The sequence below is a fragment of the Coffea eugenioides genome, chromosome 2 (assembly GCF_003713205.1).
Source record: "Coffea eugenioides isolate CCC68of chromosome 2, Ceug_1.0, whole genome shotgun sequence".
NCBI classification, from domain to species: domain Eukaryota; kingdom Viridiplantae; phylum Streptophyta; class Magnoliopsida; order Gentianales; family Rubiaceae; genus Coffea; species Coffea eugenioides.
In genome coordinates this window covers 30596277-30614220 of record NC_040036.1, presented here as the reverse complement: position 1 = coordinate 30614220, position 17944 = coordinate 30596277, and the positions used below count along the sequence as shown (strand labels likewise).

At 35.8% G+C, this 17944-nt stretch overlaps 2 protein-coding genes across 2 annotated transcripts; one reads left to right on the top strand and one right to left on the bottom strand.

Moving 5' to 3' along the window:
* Window positions 1-6187: 6187 nt before the first annotated feature.
* LOC113761599 (furcatin hydrolase-like) lies at window positions 6188-9844 on the bottom strand. The gene is made up of 13 exons (XM_027304668.1): window positions 9759-9844; window positions 9596-9665; window positions 9366-9424; window positions 9174-9249; window positions 8964-9041; window positions 8748-8835; window positions 8394-8649; window positions 7829-7944; window positions 7498-7715; window positions 7350-7381; window positions 6809-6908; window positions 6624-6726; window positions 6188-6523 (listed from the first exon to the last, which is right to left on the bottom strand). Exons 3-13 carry the CDS (start codon window positions 9393-9395, stop codon window positions 6355-6357), a joined length of 1266 nt encoding a protein of 421 aa, XP_027160469.1. The 5' UTR covers window positions 9396-9424; window positions 9596-9665; window positions 9759-9844; the 3' UTR covers window positions 6188-6354.
* Window positions 9845-12928: 3084 nt separating this feature from the next.
* LOC113759455 lies at window positions 12929-17113 on the top strand. The gene is made up of 5 exons (XM_027302034.1): window positions 12929-13301; window positions 15354-15391; window positions 15478-16437; window positions 16672-16799; window positions 16888-17113. Exons 1-5 carry the CDS (start codon window positions 12929-12931, stop codon window positions 17111-17113), a joined length of 1725 nt encoding a protein of 574 aa, XP_027157835.1.
* Window positions 17114-17944: the final 831 nt, after the last annotated feature.

Sequence of the window (17944 nt, the reverse complement as noted above, 5' to 3'; positions counted from 1 at the left end):
ATACTAAAGATTCTGAGGTCTCACACAGACTCATATGGTATCCCTTCTCTCTCTATCTCTCTCTGGGTTACGGGGAAGGGCAAATTCAACATATACCCTGTATGATTAACAGCTTTTAAAGATACGAATTGTCCACTTACATCCCTTGTGTTCTAACTTTAAAATCTACTTTATTTATACAGAGCAACCATTTCAGTGTTACTCATTCTTATCATTTCGTCAAACACCTATATAACCCTTATAACAAAAAATAATAATAAAAAGAATCTTTCAAGTCTCTCATGAATATATTACAAATAAAGGAGTAACCTTCCACAATATTTCAAGATACATTGTTTTATAACTAACACAAAATTTTCTTTCCTAATTAAAATCACGGAGAGAGGTTCCAAATTAAAGTTGCTAATCCTAAATAAAAGGTATAAAAAAGGGGGTTGGCCTATGAATATTGTTGATGTGGCATGTCCCACATCGGTAAGGGAGTTTCTCCCTTATCCCACATCGGAAGAAGCCTAAGGAAAGCCTCCCCTTATTCACCTATAAACATAGGGGGTTTGTGTTAGGATTAAGTGCACCACTCAAGAGAGCATTATATGGGCTATTAGTTTCTTGGGTCATATCCATTTGTAGTCAAATATTTTAGACTCTCTTATTTTGAGTTTAGAAATATTTCCTAAACCTTATGTGTGCCTTATTGGCCTAGGAACCACTTTTCTATAGCTTTTTTATATCTTTTTCATAATAGAAATATTGCTCCTCTCTCACCCGTAGACGTAGGTCAATTTGACCGAACAACGTAAATTTTGGTTTCTTTTATTTTGCTTTGTTATTTGTCTTTATTGGGTTGTCACAACCTTTTTATATGGTCGATTTTACCGTCTAATTATTATATGACTGGTGTTTACCGCCTAACCATTATATAGTCGGTTATACCACCTATTTTATTCTAATTTTAGTTTGTTTATTCCTGGACCAATCCTAATAAACTGGTATCAGAGTTGGTTGATATATTTTGTAACACAGGTTCATCTCGTGGGACCCGTTCATCCTTTGGGGCCCGCTCATCTCGTGGGGCCCGTTCATCCTGTGGAACTCCTTTATCCTGTGGGGCTCGTTCATCCTGTGAGGTCCGTTCATCTTGTGGGGTCCGTTTATCCGTGGGACCCGCTCATCTGTAGGGTCCGCTCATCCCGTGGGGTCCACTCACCCTGTGGGGGCTCGCTCACCAGACTTGCATATTTGTTTGATCAATTTTTTGAGACAAATTTCAGGTTACAGGTTTTGTGGCAATAATGACGATAACAAAGACGGTTGTCGAAAAATTCAACAGGAATGTCAAATTCGACATGTGGCAACTCAAGATTGAGGTCATTCTTGTTCAAGACGGAATTGATTTGGCAATACAGGGAATTGAAAACAAGCAAGAAGATGTAAAGGATGCGGATTTCGTCGATATGGATAAGAAGGCTAAATCAAGTATAATTTTGAATCTCTCCGATGAAGTTTTACGGGAGGTTGCAACGGAGACTTAGGCTAAGACTATGTGAGGTAAATTGAAAGCCTTGTATATGAAGAAGACAGTCGAGAATCGGCTATATCTGAAACAGAGTTTGTATATGGTTCAGATGTCTGAGGGTACATCTATACTCTCCCATCTTGATAAATTTGATTCCATTATTATGGATTTGGAGAATATAGATTCTAAAATTGATGATGAGAATCAGGCCCTATTACTTTTGTGTTCCTTTTCCCAGTCTTTTAAGCATTTTCGTGATACTATGATTTATGGAAAAGAAACAATTTCGTATCAAAAAATTAAATCTGCATTAAAATCTAAAGAGCAGATAGATAGGGATATTATTGAAAAAACTAATGGGAGTCAAACCGATGGCTTGTTTGTTCGGGGTAGATCTGAAAAGAGAAATATAGAAAGTAGAAGTAGATACAAATTCAGACATAAAAATGTGGTATGCAAGTATTGTAAAAAGAAGGGTCATGTTATCTCTGATTGCTTTAAATTGAAAAAAAAAAAACAAAAGGAGAAAAAGAGTGAGACCACTGAGGCTAGTCTTGTAGTTTATGAGAATGGTGGAACTATTTTCTGTGCAACAGAAAATAATTTTAGGTCTAACAATGAGTGGATTATAGATTCGAGTTGTTCATATCATATGTGTCCCAATAGGGACTGGTTCTCAACATATGAATCAACTGAAGGTGGAGTTGTCTTAATGGGTAACAACGATATTTGTAAAGTTGTTGGCAAAGGCACAATCCGGATTAAAATGTATGATGGTGTTGTGAGGACACTCACAAATGTTAGACATGTTCCAGATTTGAAGAAAAATCTCATCTCTTTGGACACTCTTGAGTCTATTGGGTGCAGCTATTCAGGTGGAGGTGAAATTCTCAAAATCACTCGAGGTGCTCTTGTTGTTATGAAGGCACACAGATCTGGTACTTTGTATATTTTACAGGGATCTACTGTTACAGGTGTTACTGCTGTTTCAACATCAGCTTTGTCCGATTCTGATTTCAATAAATTATGGCACATGAGATTGAGGCACATGAGCGAGAAAAGCTTATCTATTTTATGCAAACGAGGTCTTCTTGGTAGTCAAAACATTGGAAAGATGGGATTCTGTGAATATTACATTTTTGGAAAGCAGAAAAGAGTTAATTTTCAATTGCCGACAGTTCACAGGACAAAATGAACTTTGGACTACATTCATTCAGACCTTTGGGGGCCTTCTCGTGCTCCTTCTAAAGGAGGTGTCAGGTACATATTGACTTTCATTGATGATTATTCAAGAAAAGTTTGGGTATATTTTCTTAAGTATAAAAATGATGTTTTCTTAACTTTCAAGCAATGAAAAGTTTTGATTGATAAACAAAGAGGAAAACATATTAAGCGGTTGAGAACAGATAATGGCATGAAATTTTGTGAAGGTGAATTTGATAGATTCTGTAAAAATGAAGGAATTGTTCGACATCGCACTGTTAGAATGACGCCTCAACAAAATGGTGTGATCGAACGTATGAACAGAACGCTTTTGGAGAGAACGAGATGTATGATCTCCAATGCAGGGTTGACAAACGACTTTTGGGCAGAGACGATCAATATAGCCTGTTATATTGTCAACCGTTTTTCTTCTGCATCTCTTGATTTCAAAACTCCTGAGGAAGTTTGATTAGGTACTCCTGCTGATTACTCCATTTTAAAAGTTTTTGAGTGCCCAGCATACATACATGTGAATGACGAAAAATTGGAGCCTAGGGCTAAAAAGTGCATTTTTCTTGGGTATGCTTTTGGGGTGAAAGGATATAGATTATGGTGTCCTGATCCCAAATCTCCGAAATTTGTGATCAGTAGAGATGTTACTTTTGATGAATTGTGTATGTTATCTTCCAAGAATGAGTTTTCTAGTTCTTGTACTACTGATAGTACACAGAAGCAGGTGGAGTTTGATATTGGCAGTTCTGGTCCTTCTCAGACCAAATCTTCTATTCAGTAAGAGCCAGTAGATGTACCTGAATCTACTATTGAAGATAGTTCAGAAGAAGAGGAATATTCCATAAACCAGTGATAGACCAAGGAGGAATATTCGACCACTACAAAGATATTCAGATTTTGTTGGATATGCTTTGTCTGTTGCAGAAGAAACTGATACAGTTGGTGAGCCTTCCACCTATTCAGAAGTAGTTTCTTGTGATAATTCTACAAAGTGGTTGATTGAAATGAATGAAGAAATTGAATCTCTTCATCAGAATGAAACTTGGGTTCTTGTAAAGCCACCGTCAGATAAGAAAATAGTTGGTTGCAAGTGGATTTTCAAGAAAAAAGAAGATATTCCAGGGGTTAAAGATGCAAGGTATAAAGCATGATTGGTTGCAAAGGGTTATAGTCAGGTACAAGATGTTGATTTTAATGAAATATTTTCACCTGTTGTTAACATAACTCTATTCGTGTTTTACTTGCTTTAGTTGCCATGTATAATTTGGAGTTAGAACAACTCGACGTTAAGACAGCTTTCTTACATGGCGAACTTGAAGAACAAATTTATATGAAACAACCCCAGGATTTTGAGATTGAAGGTAAGGAAGACCATGTTTGCTTGTTGAAGAAATCCTTATATGGATTGAAACAGTTTTCAAGACAATGGTATAAAAGATTTGATTCCTTTATGTTGGGTCATGGTTATTCAAGGAGCATGTATAATAGTTGTGTTTACTTCCGGAAGTTAGATGATAATTTTTTTATCTATTTGTTGCTGTATGTTGATGACATTGCTATTGTTGTCAAGAATTTGTCAGAAATTCATAATTTGAAATTACAGCTAAGAAGTGAATTTGATATGAAAGATTTGGAAGCAACTAGGAAAATTCTTGGCATGGATATTAAGCGAGATCGAGGAGCAGGAAAATTGTTTTTGACCCAAGAAAATTATCTGAATAAAGTCCTGAAGCGTTTTGGCATGAAAGATGCAAAACCTGTAAGCACTCCTCTTGCTAGCCATTTTCGGCTATCTGCTGCTCAATTACCATAGTCAGATGAAGAGAAAGAATATATGGCACGAGTTCCTTATTCCAGTGCAGTCAGCAGTATTATGTATGCAATGATTTGTAGTCGTCTGGATATTTCACAAGCAGTCAGTGTTGTTAATAGATATATGTCTTGTCCAAATAAAGAACATTGGCAGGCTGTGAAGTGGATTTCAGATACTTGCAAGGGACTTCAAACGCTTGTTTGGAGTTTGGAAGAAATAAAACCACTCTGGTTAGTTTTGTAGATTCAGATTATGCCGGGGATCTTGATAGAAGAAGATCATTTTTAGGCTACGTATTCTGCATTGGGGGTTGTGCAGTCAGTTGGAAAGCTACTTTACAACCCGCTGTGGCTCTATCTACTATGGAGGCAGAATACATGGCAGTGACCGAGAAAATCAAAAAAGTCTTGTGGTTGAAGGGGTTATTTTGCGAGTTTAATCTACATCAAGGTGTTACTATTATTCACTGTGATAGTCACAGTGCCATACACTTGACTAAAGATCAGATGTATCATGAGAGGACGGAACATATTGATGTGAAGTATCACTTCATTCGAGATATCATTGCTGAAGGAAAAGTCCTTGTTCAAAAGATCAATACCAAGGAGAATCCTACTGACATGTTTACGAAGCCTCTTCCGATTTACAAATTCAAGCAGTGCTTGGATTTGGTTGGTATTCGTTGTTGGTGATTTAGGCCCATTTGGCCTTATGTGGAGAAGGTGGAGCAGTTTTATTATTATCGATATCGAGGACACGCCAAGGTGGAGATTTGTTGATGTGGCATGTCCCACATTGGTAAGGGAGTTTCTCCCTTATCCCACATCGGAAGAAGCCTAAGGAAAGCCTCCCCTTATTCACCTATAAATATAGGGGATTTGTGTTAGGATTAAGTGCACCACTCAAGAGAGTATTGTATGGGCTATTAGTTTCTTGGGTCATCTAACCCATATGTAGTCAAATATTTTAGATTCTCTTATTTTGAATTTAGAAATATTTCCTAAACCTTATGAGTACCTTATTGGCCTAGGAACCACTTTCCTACGACTGTTGTATATTTTCTTCATAATAGAAATATTGTTCCTCTCTCGCCTGTGGACGTAGGTCAATTTGACCGAACCACATAAATTGTGGTGTCTTTTATTTTGCTTTGTTATTTGTCTTTATTGGGTTGCCACAACCCTTTTATATGATCGGTTTTACCGCCTAATTATTATATGGTTGGTGTCTACCGCCTAACCATTATATGGTCAGTTATACCGTCTATTTTGTTCTAATTTTAATTTGTTTATTCTTGGACCAGCCCTAACAAACATGAACAGCAGTCATATGCCCCTATGGGCATCATGACTAGATGGCTAAATTTGAAATTTCACCTTAACATGCTAGTATTGTACAGATTGAGTTGGGTTAGTGATACATTGGTTTTGTTGCCTTATTATGTGGCTAAATTTGAAATTTCACCTTAACATGCCAGCATACTACACGGGGTCTTCCATTCCCAAGGTCTCAGCAGAAGAACAAACCCGAAAAGCCAAATAGGAAAATTACAAAATCCATGTAGAAGAATGAAAACCAATGAAAGTGAATAAAGACTTTTATTTCTTTCGTAATACATAATTGCGTGCTCTAATGTGGCACGTTATTGCATTTGCGACTATTCTTACAATTGCGACAAAATTTGGACAACCAATTTGACCTAGACAACGAATAAATGAATTTAAAGATTGATGGATTCTAATCTTTTATTTGACATCACTCCACAGAGCTAAAATCAACGTATGGTACATATAACTGTTCATAAATTCACTTAGGACTGGAGGAATTTCTTGAACCAAAGAGCTGAACTTTTGGGGTATCTCTTCAATCCATTTTTGAAGTCAACAAAGACCAAACCAAATCTCTCTGTGAAACCTGAATTCCATTCCCAATCGTCCATGAATGTCCAAGGAAAGAAGCCCTTCACGTTGACGCCATTGCTGCAAAAAAAAAAAAAAAGGATTGTAATTATCTTTAGAAAATGTAATCAGGAGTTTCTGATCTATGAGAAATGTTGACAAATAAAAGAGGTGGAGTTACCCAATGGCTTCTTTGACTGCCCTTAGATGGGCTTGATAGAAGCGTGCTCTTTGCAAATCCTTGACCCCTCCTTCAACTTTAGTTATATTAGTCTCACCAAATCCTGGTAATAAATGGGAATGTGAATTTTAATTTGTGAATTTCAAAATAGATCACGTGGATTTACCATCAAATTAAGTTCTTACCATTTTCTGTAATATAAATGGTTGGATTCCCGTACTTGTTCTTTGTATAGACAAGAACATCACGAAGACCTTGAGGATACACATAAAGTGGTACTCCTTCCTGAACATCGTAACATGAGTTGGTAAAATGAGATAATACTCGAATTACTGCCCAAAAATTGAAAGAATTAAAACAGTTCCCGGGGTTCTTCCAATTTCATCCAGTTCGAAACTGATTCACCAAGGAAGTTCCTCTTTCATATATACCAGATCAAAATAGGAAAAAGGAGCATAAGCAAGACATGATTTCTTTCATGAACACTGCTAATTAAAATTTTCAGATGGTTTTGTGGAAAAGATCAATTTGAATAGTTTTCCTTGGATTGGAATAGTCATAAATTGACATCTACAATTGCCAAATTGAATCATATTACGAAAAATTTTCTTATTATGAGAAACACACGGTCAAATTCTTGTTTTTTATCTGCATTATCTTCCCTTTTCACTCGTTTCGAATATTATGATTTCCAAAAGTGACAGAGGTTTTGAAGATATAACATACCGCCTCACCAATAGCTAGTCCATTCCTTTCCGCTGTGACAAATAGAAGTTTTGAAAGATTAACAAACGCAATAAAAATCAGTAAAAGTTAATTGTTAACAAAATTACACACTATAAATTAAATCGGGATTATATATATTGGAACTCACTTGTCAGATTAACTTGATTGTCAGTTGTATAGCTATTATTAGGACCATTACGGAAGTGGGCATTTGCTGCAAAATTTGAGGTATAATAATTCACTCCAAGGAAATCCAAGGAACCTTTCACCAACTGGGATTGCTCCCTCGTGAATCTTGGTAACCTTTTACCCACGAGACGACGCATGCTTTGTGGGTAATCCCCGAAAACTAAGGGGTCCAAAAACCTGCAAATACCACAACGTTTTTGTCATTTTGTTTTTAAAAAAAAATTTACAACTAAAAGAATATATTAAGGCGATATTTAAAAAAAAAAAAGAAGAAAACTATGTAAACTCACCATCCATACACGAAGTCGATTGCGCGTTGTGCAGCTTCGGTGTCGGCCTTACTATTGGAATAAGGCACGTACCAAGTTGGGTTCAACACAATTCCTACTTCACCATTTTGTGATGCCTATATATAGAGAATATGAACACAAATTTATGTGTTATATTGTCAGATTAATTTTGCTTAAGATTTAACAAAATAGGCAATAAAAAAATTGAAACTGTATGTTTCGTTGTTTTTAAAATGGATAACCGTGATGATCATAATTTTGGTCATGCTTTGTCTTATTGCAGTCTCTTTTTTTTTTTTTTTTTTCCTTGAGATATTGTTCATTGACAAATACATTTGGCTTAAGGACTTGATCCAAAATTTTCATGTCTTCTTCTTCACTTTCATACCTAGATGTCAAACGTATGATACATGTATTTTTTGAAATAATTCAATATAGACATTTTTATTATTTTTTTGAAACTTCTATACTCCAAAAGTCATTTTTAATAATATGCAAATCCCCCAGAATCATAATAACACTAATTGATTTATCAAAATGAATAAGATAGCTATGGGGTGGTCACCTTGTACTTCTCCCTATACAGGTTAGAAATTGCTGCATGGGAGAGGAGAATATTGTGGGCAACCAAGTAAGGCTCAGCTGCGGAGTTGCCCGCTGGGCAGTCGTTGTTCCTCCAAGCTGAGCACCGGCCGGGGGCTAAGATGCCGGAGTCATACCCAGCTACACAAAATGTCAATGGCTCATTAACAGTGGTCCAATGCTTGACTCTATCACCAAATTCCTTGAAACAAAGTTCTGCGAAATCTAGAAAATCATCCCTGTGGGAAAAAAAGGCAAAGAAATAAATACACTTTAATCAGTACCACTAATGGGATTTTATCAGTTTGACTAGTTTTCATAATTGAAGATCACTTACACAATGCGCGGGCTTAGAAATCCACCATACTCATCTTCCAAAGGTTGAGGAACATCCCAGTGGAAAATTGTTACAAATGGTGTTATACCTGTTTGCATGGGGCAAATTATCTATATTAGTTGATAATTTGAGAGGTGAGAATTGTCAACATTAGCAAGAGACGGTTTTCTTTTAATTAATAAAGATATATATTGTTGTGGAATGGAGATTTCTGACCGTTTGCTAGAAGCTCATCAATGAGGCTGTTGTAAAATGCAATGCCTGCCTTGTTCACACCTTTACTTAGCTTCCCATCTGAGAAAAAGTTGAATATAGTCGAATTAATGATTGTACTATAAAGTAATAAAAGTTTACCGATTAATTTGTAAAGCAAGCAATTACACGCAAAAGTTTTTGTTGGAAAAAGAAAAGGTCAAGGATTCTCACGAGGTATAACTCTTGACCATGAGATGGACATTCTGAAAGAATCCAACCCTAAGAATTTCATGAGTTTGATGTCCTCCTGCATGTGACCATGGTGTTTTCAACTTAAGTGCATGCTTTAAAAGTAGTAAACTAATTTTTTGACATTATTGTAAAATTATAATTAATGATGAAGAAAATGTATGCATATCATACCTTGTAACGATGATAGAAATCAACAGCCATGTCACCAGTGCTATGATCCGCTATTTTATCTGCAATGTAAAACAAGCACAATATGATGGTATAAAATCCACATAAGCTTATTTCCTTGTTCATATAAATTCCTATAATTATGTTGAGCGATTTCTTGTAATTAAAATGTCCTTGCAGTTTAAATATAGAATACAATTTCCTCAATTTTGTTTAATATCTCAAAATTTTACTTGGATATTGGTGGCTAAAGGTATCCCATATACTCGGTCCCCTTCCATCTTCGAATGCTGCTCCTTCATACTGCAAGTTGATGAACACATTAAAATTTCACCAACAATATATGAGAAATATGACAAATAAATTTCACTGGAGTTGTAGGCTTGTACCCAGTACCTGATAGGCAGCTGAAGCTGCTCCAAATATGAAATCTTGAGGGAAACTTTTGCGGTTGAAAGTTGAAATATTTTTGGGTGCTACCCCAAATGAAAGCCCACTCAAGGAAAAGAAAAGAGCCAAGAATAGGAGGACATGTAAACCAATGCCTCGAGAAGCCATGCTCATTGAATGTTATTGCCTTTCTTAGATTGATTAATTTGGAGAAATACAAGCTTGCTATGAATATATGTTTTGGTTTCGTGTTCGGGAGTGGCTGATTTGTAAGGTTTCCCCCCTGATCAGAAGCCTTTTTATAGTCTTCATTATGCACGTGTTACTTAAGCAAGTCAGGATGGACCCATATGACATTTGAACTTGTCAATTTCTGAGAAAAGAAATAAAAAGTTGCTGGTCGAATTGAATTACTGATTTTTCAACATTAGATATATGCTGACGCCCCCATACTTCCATGTAGTCCCAAAAGCAATTTCTTAAACGATTATTTAGAATTTTCACTTTAGGTTGACAAATTAATCACACGTGTTACTTATTGGAACCTAACCATTAGGAAAATATTACGAACCTTTGAAACTTAGTCAATCCTTTGAAAAAAATACCAAATATATCAACCCACATTTATCGGAGTTTCGTGTCACGTACCTTGGACTGCGTAGAAGAAACCACGCATGGATCGTTAATGGACGTGGCTAAAGAAATGGTACTTCTCCAGTAACTTTGGATAGATTGGATGATTGAAATGGTGAGTAAAGAGAGAAAAATTAGAGGGATCACTCAGATAATTTTATCATTTTGATGACTGAAAACAGTTGATCTAAACCATGATGTCACGAAAACCATGATGTCACTTCAATATTTCTTCTAGTTGTTTTTCTATTTGACATTTCCCCCTTTACGTTTCACATTACCTCCCTGTTTCCACAAATTCAATTGCTGCTCTCTTTCCTCTTACTTTTAATCACCGTATACAATAATTTCTTTTGCATTTTTTTTTGGGTTAAAGCAACTCACAAGGAAAAGTAATAGTCCAAGATAGTAAAGGGTTGAAAACAGCAAACCTTTCAAGCGTCTCTAAGCCGCAAAGCTTACTTTTGAATCCATGCAAACCATTCAAAGTTGTTCTAAATCATTGTTGACTAACGGCAATTTGATATTTACTGTTAATTATTATTTCATTTTCATTAGTTGTTCTAAATCTGTCTAAAATCATAAACTTTGGGGACTAAATTTGTTTTGATTGAAACAATAGGCTAAATATTGGGGGATCAAAACTGTAATTTTTCCATACAAAATAATCAACATAGGTTGCAAAAAATCTACGTCTGTTTAAAAAGTATGAAAATTTTCTTTTTATTTGTGTTGCCATTGAAAAATTGTTGTGCCTCTGCTACAGAAATGCAAGGTATTCAAGGGGGAAAGTTGGATTAGGTGGTAAATAGGGAGGGATTGTAAGTAGGAGATTTTGGATTCAAAATTTCTCATTTAAAAAAAAAACAGTAATGGTATTCAAGTTTGAGACCACTTTACAGATTATTCCAAATTTTGCCTAAGACATAATGTTTAAAGGCTTAGCTAGAGTGGCTTGAATCCATTGCTCTTAAACCATTTACTATTGGGATGATTATAGAAACCTCCCCTGAGGTTTTTTCAGTAGCACTCACCTCCCCTATGATTTACAAAATAGCATTGACCTCTCCTAGGAACTAATTGGGGCCTATTGTTGTCAAAAGAGTGTGTGAATTTACCTAGTTACCCCAATTATTTGTGGTTATCTGATGAACGAATTTTACAAAAGAATGAATGTTGCTTGTGAACAAATTGAGGGAGTAAATAAGCTAATTAATTACTAATTAAACAAATTGAGTAACTAATTAAACTACTTTAAGAGTCCTTGTTTCTGCAGAGTTGTACCATCTTTAACCATCATTTGTAGAGCTAACCATCGGCGCCAATGGAGGAGGAAGATGGCACCATGAATTGGCGCCAATTTGTGAATGACAGCTCTTGAGGTGACAAGGCTGTCTACCAGCTCCATAGCTAGTGTTGTGACTGATAAAACAAACCATTGAGGGAAGGAAACATGAGGGAAGAAGCTGGAGCTTTTGCTTAGTTAATGAGAGGCAAAGCATTTGTGAGAAAAGAAGCACAATAGGTGGTAAAAAGCAACCACAATCTGAGTATCTCATTCATAATATTTGCAAGAATCACAGCTGTACAAGTAAATTATCCTTGATGTTGTCACTTGAAGAGAGAAAATTTTCATGTTAGTTGTTGTATGATAGAAAGCCCAAAATGTGATTGCTCAGTGAATGGATGATGTATCATGATTTGAATATGTTAGTAATGATCAATGGCATATGAATGTGATGTTATTCCAGTTGTTAAAGACTTGCTGCTCTGTTCGTAGTTAGAAGTTTTTTGACCTTGACAGCTCTTGTATAAACATGTTGTATTGGTCATTGTCTGAGTTCATGACTGGTTTATGATACAAATATAGAACATTGCAGTAGAATTGTAAGCTGTTGTGATTTCCTCTTTGTTCAATAACAATCACTTTTGGAACTTAGGATGGCTCTCCTTCCTGCTTATGACATAACTGTCCATTATGAGGGGAAATAATTAAGAATTTCAAATGTCGATCCAATTGGTTACTGTTACATTAACTTGCTGTTTGATGTTACCGAGAAGGTATTCAGTTAAGTCCTTAGACATCTGAATAAGTTACTGCACATGAGGTGCCTAATTCCTAAGACAGGGGACATGTTTGATATTACTAATGATGATAGTTTTAATGAAATGTTCAAAATGCATAAGTTTGAAATGGTGATTAATGTGCATGTGCTAGGTATGGATGTTATTCCCAATGATCAAACTAATGTTGAGGTGGACAATGGTCAAAACACCTACATGAACTTAGGAAAAAAAAGAAATGATAAGGTAATTGTTGTTGAGATTGATGATTCTGAGGGTGAATATAATGACTCCAGCTCTGATTCAAGCTGGTTGCACAACATAGGGATGACATAGATGTTGATAATGTGTCTCTGGCAAGTAGTGAGAATATTGACATGTCCTTTTTTGGTTTTGATGAGAATGAGAAGGGTGATGTTGTTTCTGATTCTGAAAGTGAGGAAGAATGTGACCCCATTCAGCAAGCCTTGAAATAAAAAATGTGGACGTACAACCCAAAGACAGACATAGAGTTTAAGAAAGGTCAGTTGTTCACTAATGTTGATGCATTTAGAACAGTTTTAAAGGACTACGCAATTCAGAAAGTATTTCGCATTGTCAGGGTGAAGAATGAAAATAGTAGAGTGACTACTATTTATGGTGTTGAAGGATGTAAATGGAGAATTCTTGCATCATCAGTAGCAGATTCCATCACCTTTATGATTAAGTCTTACCAAGAGAAACACACGTGTGTGATGGATAGGAAGAACATAGAAGTTACAGCTGACTGGATTGCAAAAAAACAAGTACCAGTATTAATAATTCACCCTAACATGTCCACCAAAAGAGTAGAAGCAGAGATGATAAAATATGGTGTGCATCCAAGCAAATGACAGATTTTATAGAGCACTTGCAAAAGTAAGAAATTAGATTGAAGGCAATCATAGTGAATCCTACACCAAACTGCCAAAATATGCTGAAGTCCTTAGAAAATACAACTCACAAAGCTAGATTTTGGTGCTGGTTCTGTACCAATACATTATGATTTGCCTACTCTCCTAGTTGAGCCTAGATTTTTGAGAATATTTATTAGTTTCAATGCTCAAAGTTGAGCCTAGTTGAGCCTAGTTGGTGCTGGATTTCTTGAAGGCTGTAAACCTTTTTGTTGATTTTGATGGATGTTTTTGACAGGTTGTCGAGGCTGTGCAATAATAATTACATACTCAACAAAAATATAAATTTTATATATAGCGGTGAGTAGGGTCAAATCCACAGGAATTGGGAATAATTTATTTCTTTTAGAGCCCAAAGTATGGGGGATTTTATAAAAATATAAAAATAACAAATTAACTAAATACAAGCAACTTAAGAAAATAAACAGGAATTAATCAACAATAGATACGACTCTAGCCAAAGATGCAACTTTTCAGACACGGTCCTTTCAACTGATCATCGATGCAAAGATAATTCAATTACTTATTAATAGATTAGTGATAGTTGTCATACACGCGATAAACAGCCAACTCTTCCTTATTTTTTCGATAGCCAAGGTACGACCGTTAACTATTTCTCTAACCAAAAAAATAACCCTAAGTACGACCATAGGATTCAATTCCTTAATTGCATTAAAAATTAGAAAAGTCCAACCCTAATCAACAAACACGCTACGAGGGTTTATTTAAATTAGATCAAACGTTTCCCTAACATAGGACCAATCACGCTAGTCGCCACTGGTATTAACCAATCAAATAATTACGGATTTAACCAATTAATTTGGCAGTAGATTAGTAGGTTAATTCAAATGTCGAACCTTTGACATTCAAATAACAAAATAATCATAAGAAATTAAATCAGAAAACGCACGAATACCAATGAATAAAAGAAATAAGTAAAATAATTCGATCTCACAGATGTTTGGAATCGAATTTTCAAGTTGACTTTCGACTAGAAAATGAATTTAATTGCGCATAGCCAATTGAAACAATTCACACCATTTTTCCAAAGCCAGCCGCATTAGTGTTTGATAAGAGAAAAACTAGAGAAAAAAAAGATTGGCCAAAAGGCCAAGCGGCCATCGTACCTCCCTTTTTGCCGAAACTAATCAATCCCCTAAATAGACTAAGAGACGGCCAAATCATAGTTTCACAAGTATTCCTAGTAGTTGCAACTTCCTTCCTTCCTTCCTTCCTAATTTTCCTAAGAAAAAGATAATTCCTAAATTGATAAAAGATAATTTAAATAGTTTCCCAACTGTAATTGGAAATATGTTTCGTAAGTCTTCGACTTGAATTAGGAAACTGCCACGCGCGAATCTTGGCTTCTCTGGACCTGACAGCAATTCTTGGAAAATTACCCATTTTAACCACGTTTTGCTCCTTTTCCTACAATTAGCACCATTAATCAAATTTAAGTAGAATCCATCAATTAAAACAATATTTGGTAAAATGAAAGAGGAAAACAGAGATAAAATTAATGACAAAAATGCAACCTATCAATTTTTTGAAAGATCCTTTTGGTGGTGCATTTCTCACAGTAGTTGCTTTAGATGCTAACAGCAGAATTTTTCCTATTGCTTTTGCTGTGAGGCTTCTCTGGACTTGACAGCAATTCTTGAAAAATTACCCCTTTTAACCACGTTTTGCTCCTTTTCCTTCAACTAGTACCATTAACCAAATATAAGTAGAATCCATCAATTAAAACAATATTTGGTAAAATAAAAAAGAAAAATAATCATAAAATTAATGACAAAAATACAACCTATCAGTTTTTTGAAAGGTCCTTTTGGTGGTGTACTTCTCACAGTAGTTGCTTTAGATGCTAACAACGGCATTTTTCCTATTGCTTTTGCTGTGACTAAGTGTGAAAATAAAGAAATCTAGAGTTAGTTCTTCCATTACTTTGAGGATTTCTTTGGGCCATTTGAAGATAATGTCCCTTTAACCTTCATGAGTGACAGGCAAAAGGTATACTTGTTATGCAGTAGTTTTTTTCAGTCCTAATTCTGCTGCTCATCAGCATAACAATGTGATGTTTTTGGTTTTCATTTTAGGGCTTGAATCTTGCTTATGAGGAGATAGTGTCTGTTGCTAGTGAAAGGCATTACTGTAGTAATATCTGCAGCAATTTTAAAGCTCAGTTTCCTGGTATTTTACTCAGTAACCTGTTCTGGAGAGCAGCTAAAAACTATGATAGTGCAGGGCATAATGAAGCCATAGCCACTATAAATGAGCTAAACAAGGAAGTTTGGAGATATTTGGAGAAAATTCCCAAGACAAGTTGGTGTAGATATACCTTTGCTATTGGAATTAAGTGTGATCACGTCACAAATAACTGCACTGAGTCCTTTAATGCATGGGTAGGTGAACTAAGAGGGAAACCTATCTTGACACTTGTTGAGGGACTGAGGAAGAAGTTTATGAAGAAAATGCACAAGAGATATCAGAAGGGGTGCACACTAACCACTTCTGTCACCCCAAAGATGGTGGATAAATTGCCAAAAATAGGACAAACACCAAGACAATGTCAACTGACAATGACAAGTGAAGACATATTTGAAGTAAGGGATATGAACAGGTCAAACATGGTCAATTTACTTGCTAAAAACTGTGATTGTAGAGCTTTTCAAATTTTAGGTCTTCCTCGTAAACATGCTGCATTAGGAATTATTTACAAGAGACAGAAACTGGAGTCCTACTATAACCATTGGTTCTCAAGAGATATGTACTTAAAGACATGTGCAAGTATGATTCATCCAATTCCTGATGAGAAGATGTGGCCACCTATGCCAAATGTTAACCCTTCAACAGTATTGTCTCCTCTTTTGAGGAGAGCTCCAGGTAGACTAAAGGTGCACAGGAGAAGGGAACATGATGAAGGACATTTTGCACCTCAACCAAAAAGGCTGAGCAGATTCAAGTGTGAAAATTGTGGCTCCTTTGATCACAACAAGAGGTCATGCCAAAGAGCTCTTGTGCAAAAGAAGAAAGGCAGCAAAACTCCTAGCCAACAGGTCTTATATGTGCTCAACTTGCTATTGAAAATAATGTGATAAACAAATAAAATGCACTAATGTTAGCTTATTCCCTAACAGTTGAGCAGTAAAAGAGGCAAACTAGGAAGAGGGACTGCAAACACAGGCCTGTCAAGAGCAACTCTTTGGCTAAATTATTTTTTGGTCCTACATCACTCATTTGTAACATATAGAACCTTCTAATATATGATGTTTCTCTATGTTTATTGCTAGGATTATGTACAAGGTAATGTGCCTGGTGTGAATTCAAGCCAAGAAAGCAATCCTTCTCCTACAAGTCAACCTGGAACTGAAAATGTAGAGCTTCCTGTTCCGACCAAAGCAATTGCTTCAAAGCAAAGGTTCAATCAAATGAGTACATTTTATACATGTTTCAATATAATATTTCACAAACATTCACTTTCACTCTAATATTATACAAATGCAAAGAGGAAGGCCATTGTACAATACTGGAGCAACTACTAAAGGAAGTAGCAAGAGAACTTGCTCAAATGCAACTACTCGGGTCACTCAAACTCTTGAACCTCCTCCAATTCAGCAAATTGCTGCATCTCAAGCTGCCACAGCTACATCTTTCTCAATTAGTGCAGCTACAACACTGCAGTCAGGAAATGTCAACAGTAGCAATAGTGTTAACTACATCTTTCTCAATTAGCAGTAGTTTTAGCATGCGATTCTGATGTACTTGCTGTAGTTTCCTGCTTATCGGTTTTGCTGAGCCTTATTAGTTTGATGTTAATTAGCTACTTGAATACGAATGTTTTTGTAAATGACTATTGCTGATACAAATTTGGAGCTGATAGGCCTTTGCAATCCTCACCGTCTGTTTCAAGTCATTGCAGCAGATTGTGTTTTGAATATAATGGATTGCTCTGTCATGCTTTTGTAGTAATGGATTGTTCTGGTGCTCTTTTGTAGCATTGAATTGCTCTGTTGCACTTTTGTAGTAATGGATTAATCTTGTAATCAAGCTGCTTTTTGTATCTGGTTTGGAAGTATTGATAGATGAAGTGGAATTTGTGCTGATGATAGTAGATTCAAACTCAATTGGTTGCATTAAATTGTAAATTCGAAATGGTGTTGAGTACATGATGTTCCATTTTCATTCTCCTATGTCTTGCAACAGCAATTTGAACTGTAACTACATCTTATACCCCCCTTGTACATTTATTATGCTACATTATCCTATTGACTTCACAATATGGGTGAAAACATACACAGCAACAAGTATGAGATTGATAATGAAAAGTATGTTGATTGCTACATTTAGAGCTCTTGCCCTTGCCACTACAATTGGCATTCCCCTTTGCATTGCTGAGGAAGAAGGTAGCTGTTGTTGAGATTGTAACACTAGAGCTATGAATGTTCTTCTATTGCTAACCTTTTCTTCTTTGGGACCATCATACCATTGGAAGTACTTGCATTTTGCACAATATAAATATAACTTGTTGGGATTCTTTTCAGTCTCAGAAATCTTCAGTGTTGC

What these genes read in the sequence shown, in the direction of transcription:
- LOC113759455 (XM_027302034.1), top strand. Translation starts at nt 12,929, where the DNA reads ATGTGGACGTACAACCCAAAGACAGACATAGAGTTTAAGAAAGGTCAG. An exon ending in TCATGAGTGACAGGCAAAAG is followed by an intron (nt 15,392 to 15,477) that starts GTATACTTGTTA and finishes TTTTCATTTTAG; the next exon opens with GGCTTGAATCTTGCTTATGA. An exon ending in GCAATTGCTTCAAAGCAAAG is followed by an intron (nt 16,800 to 16,887) that starts GTTCAATCAAAT and finishes ACAAATGCAAAG; the next exon opens with AGGAAGGCCATTGTACAATA.
- LOC113761599 (XM_027304668.1), bottom strand. Translation starts at nt 9,395, where the DNA reads ATGGCTGTTGATTTCTATCATCGTTACAAG. An exon ending in ATGGTCAAGAGTTATACCTC is followed by an intron (nt 9,042 to 9,173) that starts GTGAGAATCCTT and finishes ACTTTTTCTCAG; the next exon opens with ATGGGAAGCTAAGTAAAGGT. An exon ending in TTTCTAAGCCCGCGCATTGT is followed by an intron (nt 8,650 to 8,747) that starts GTAAGTGATCTT and finishes TTTTTCCCACAG; the next exon opens with GGATGATTTTCTAGATTTCG.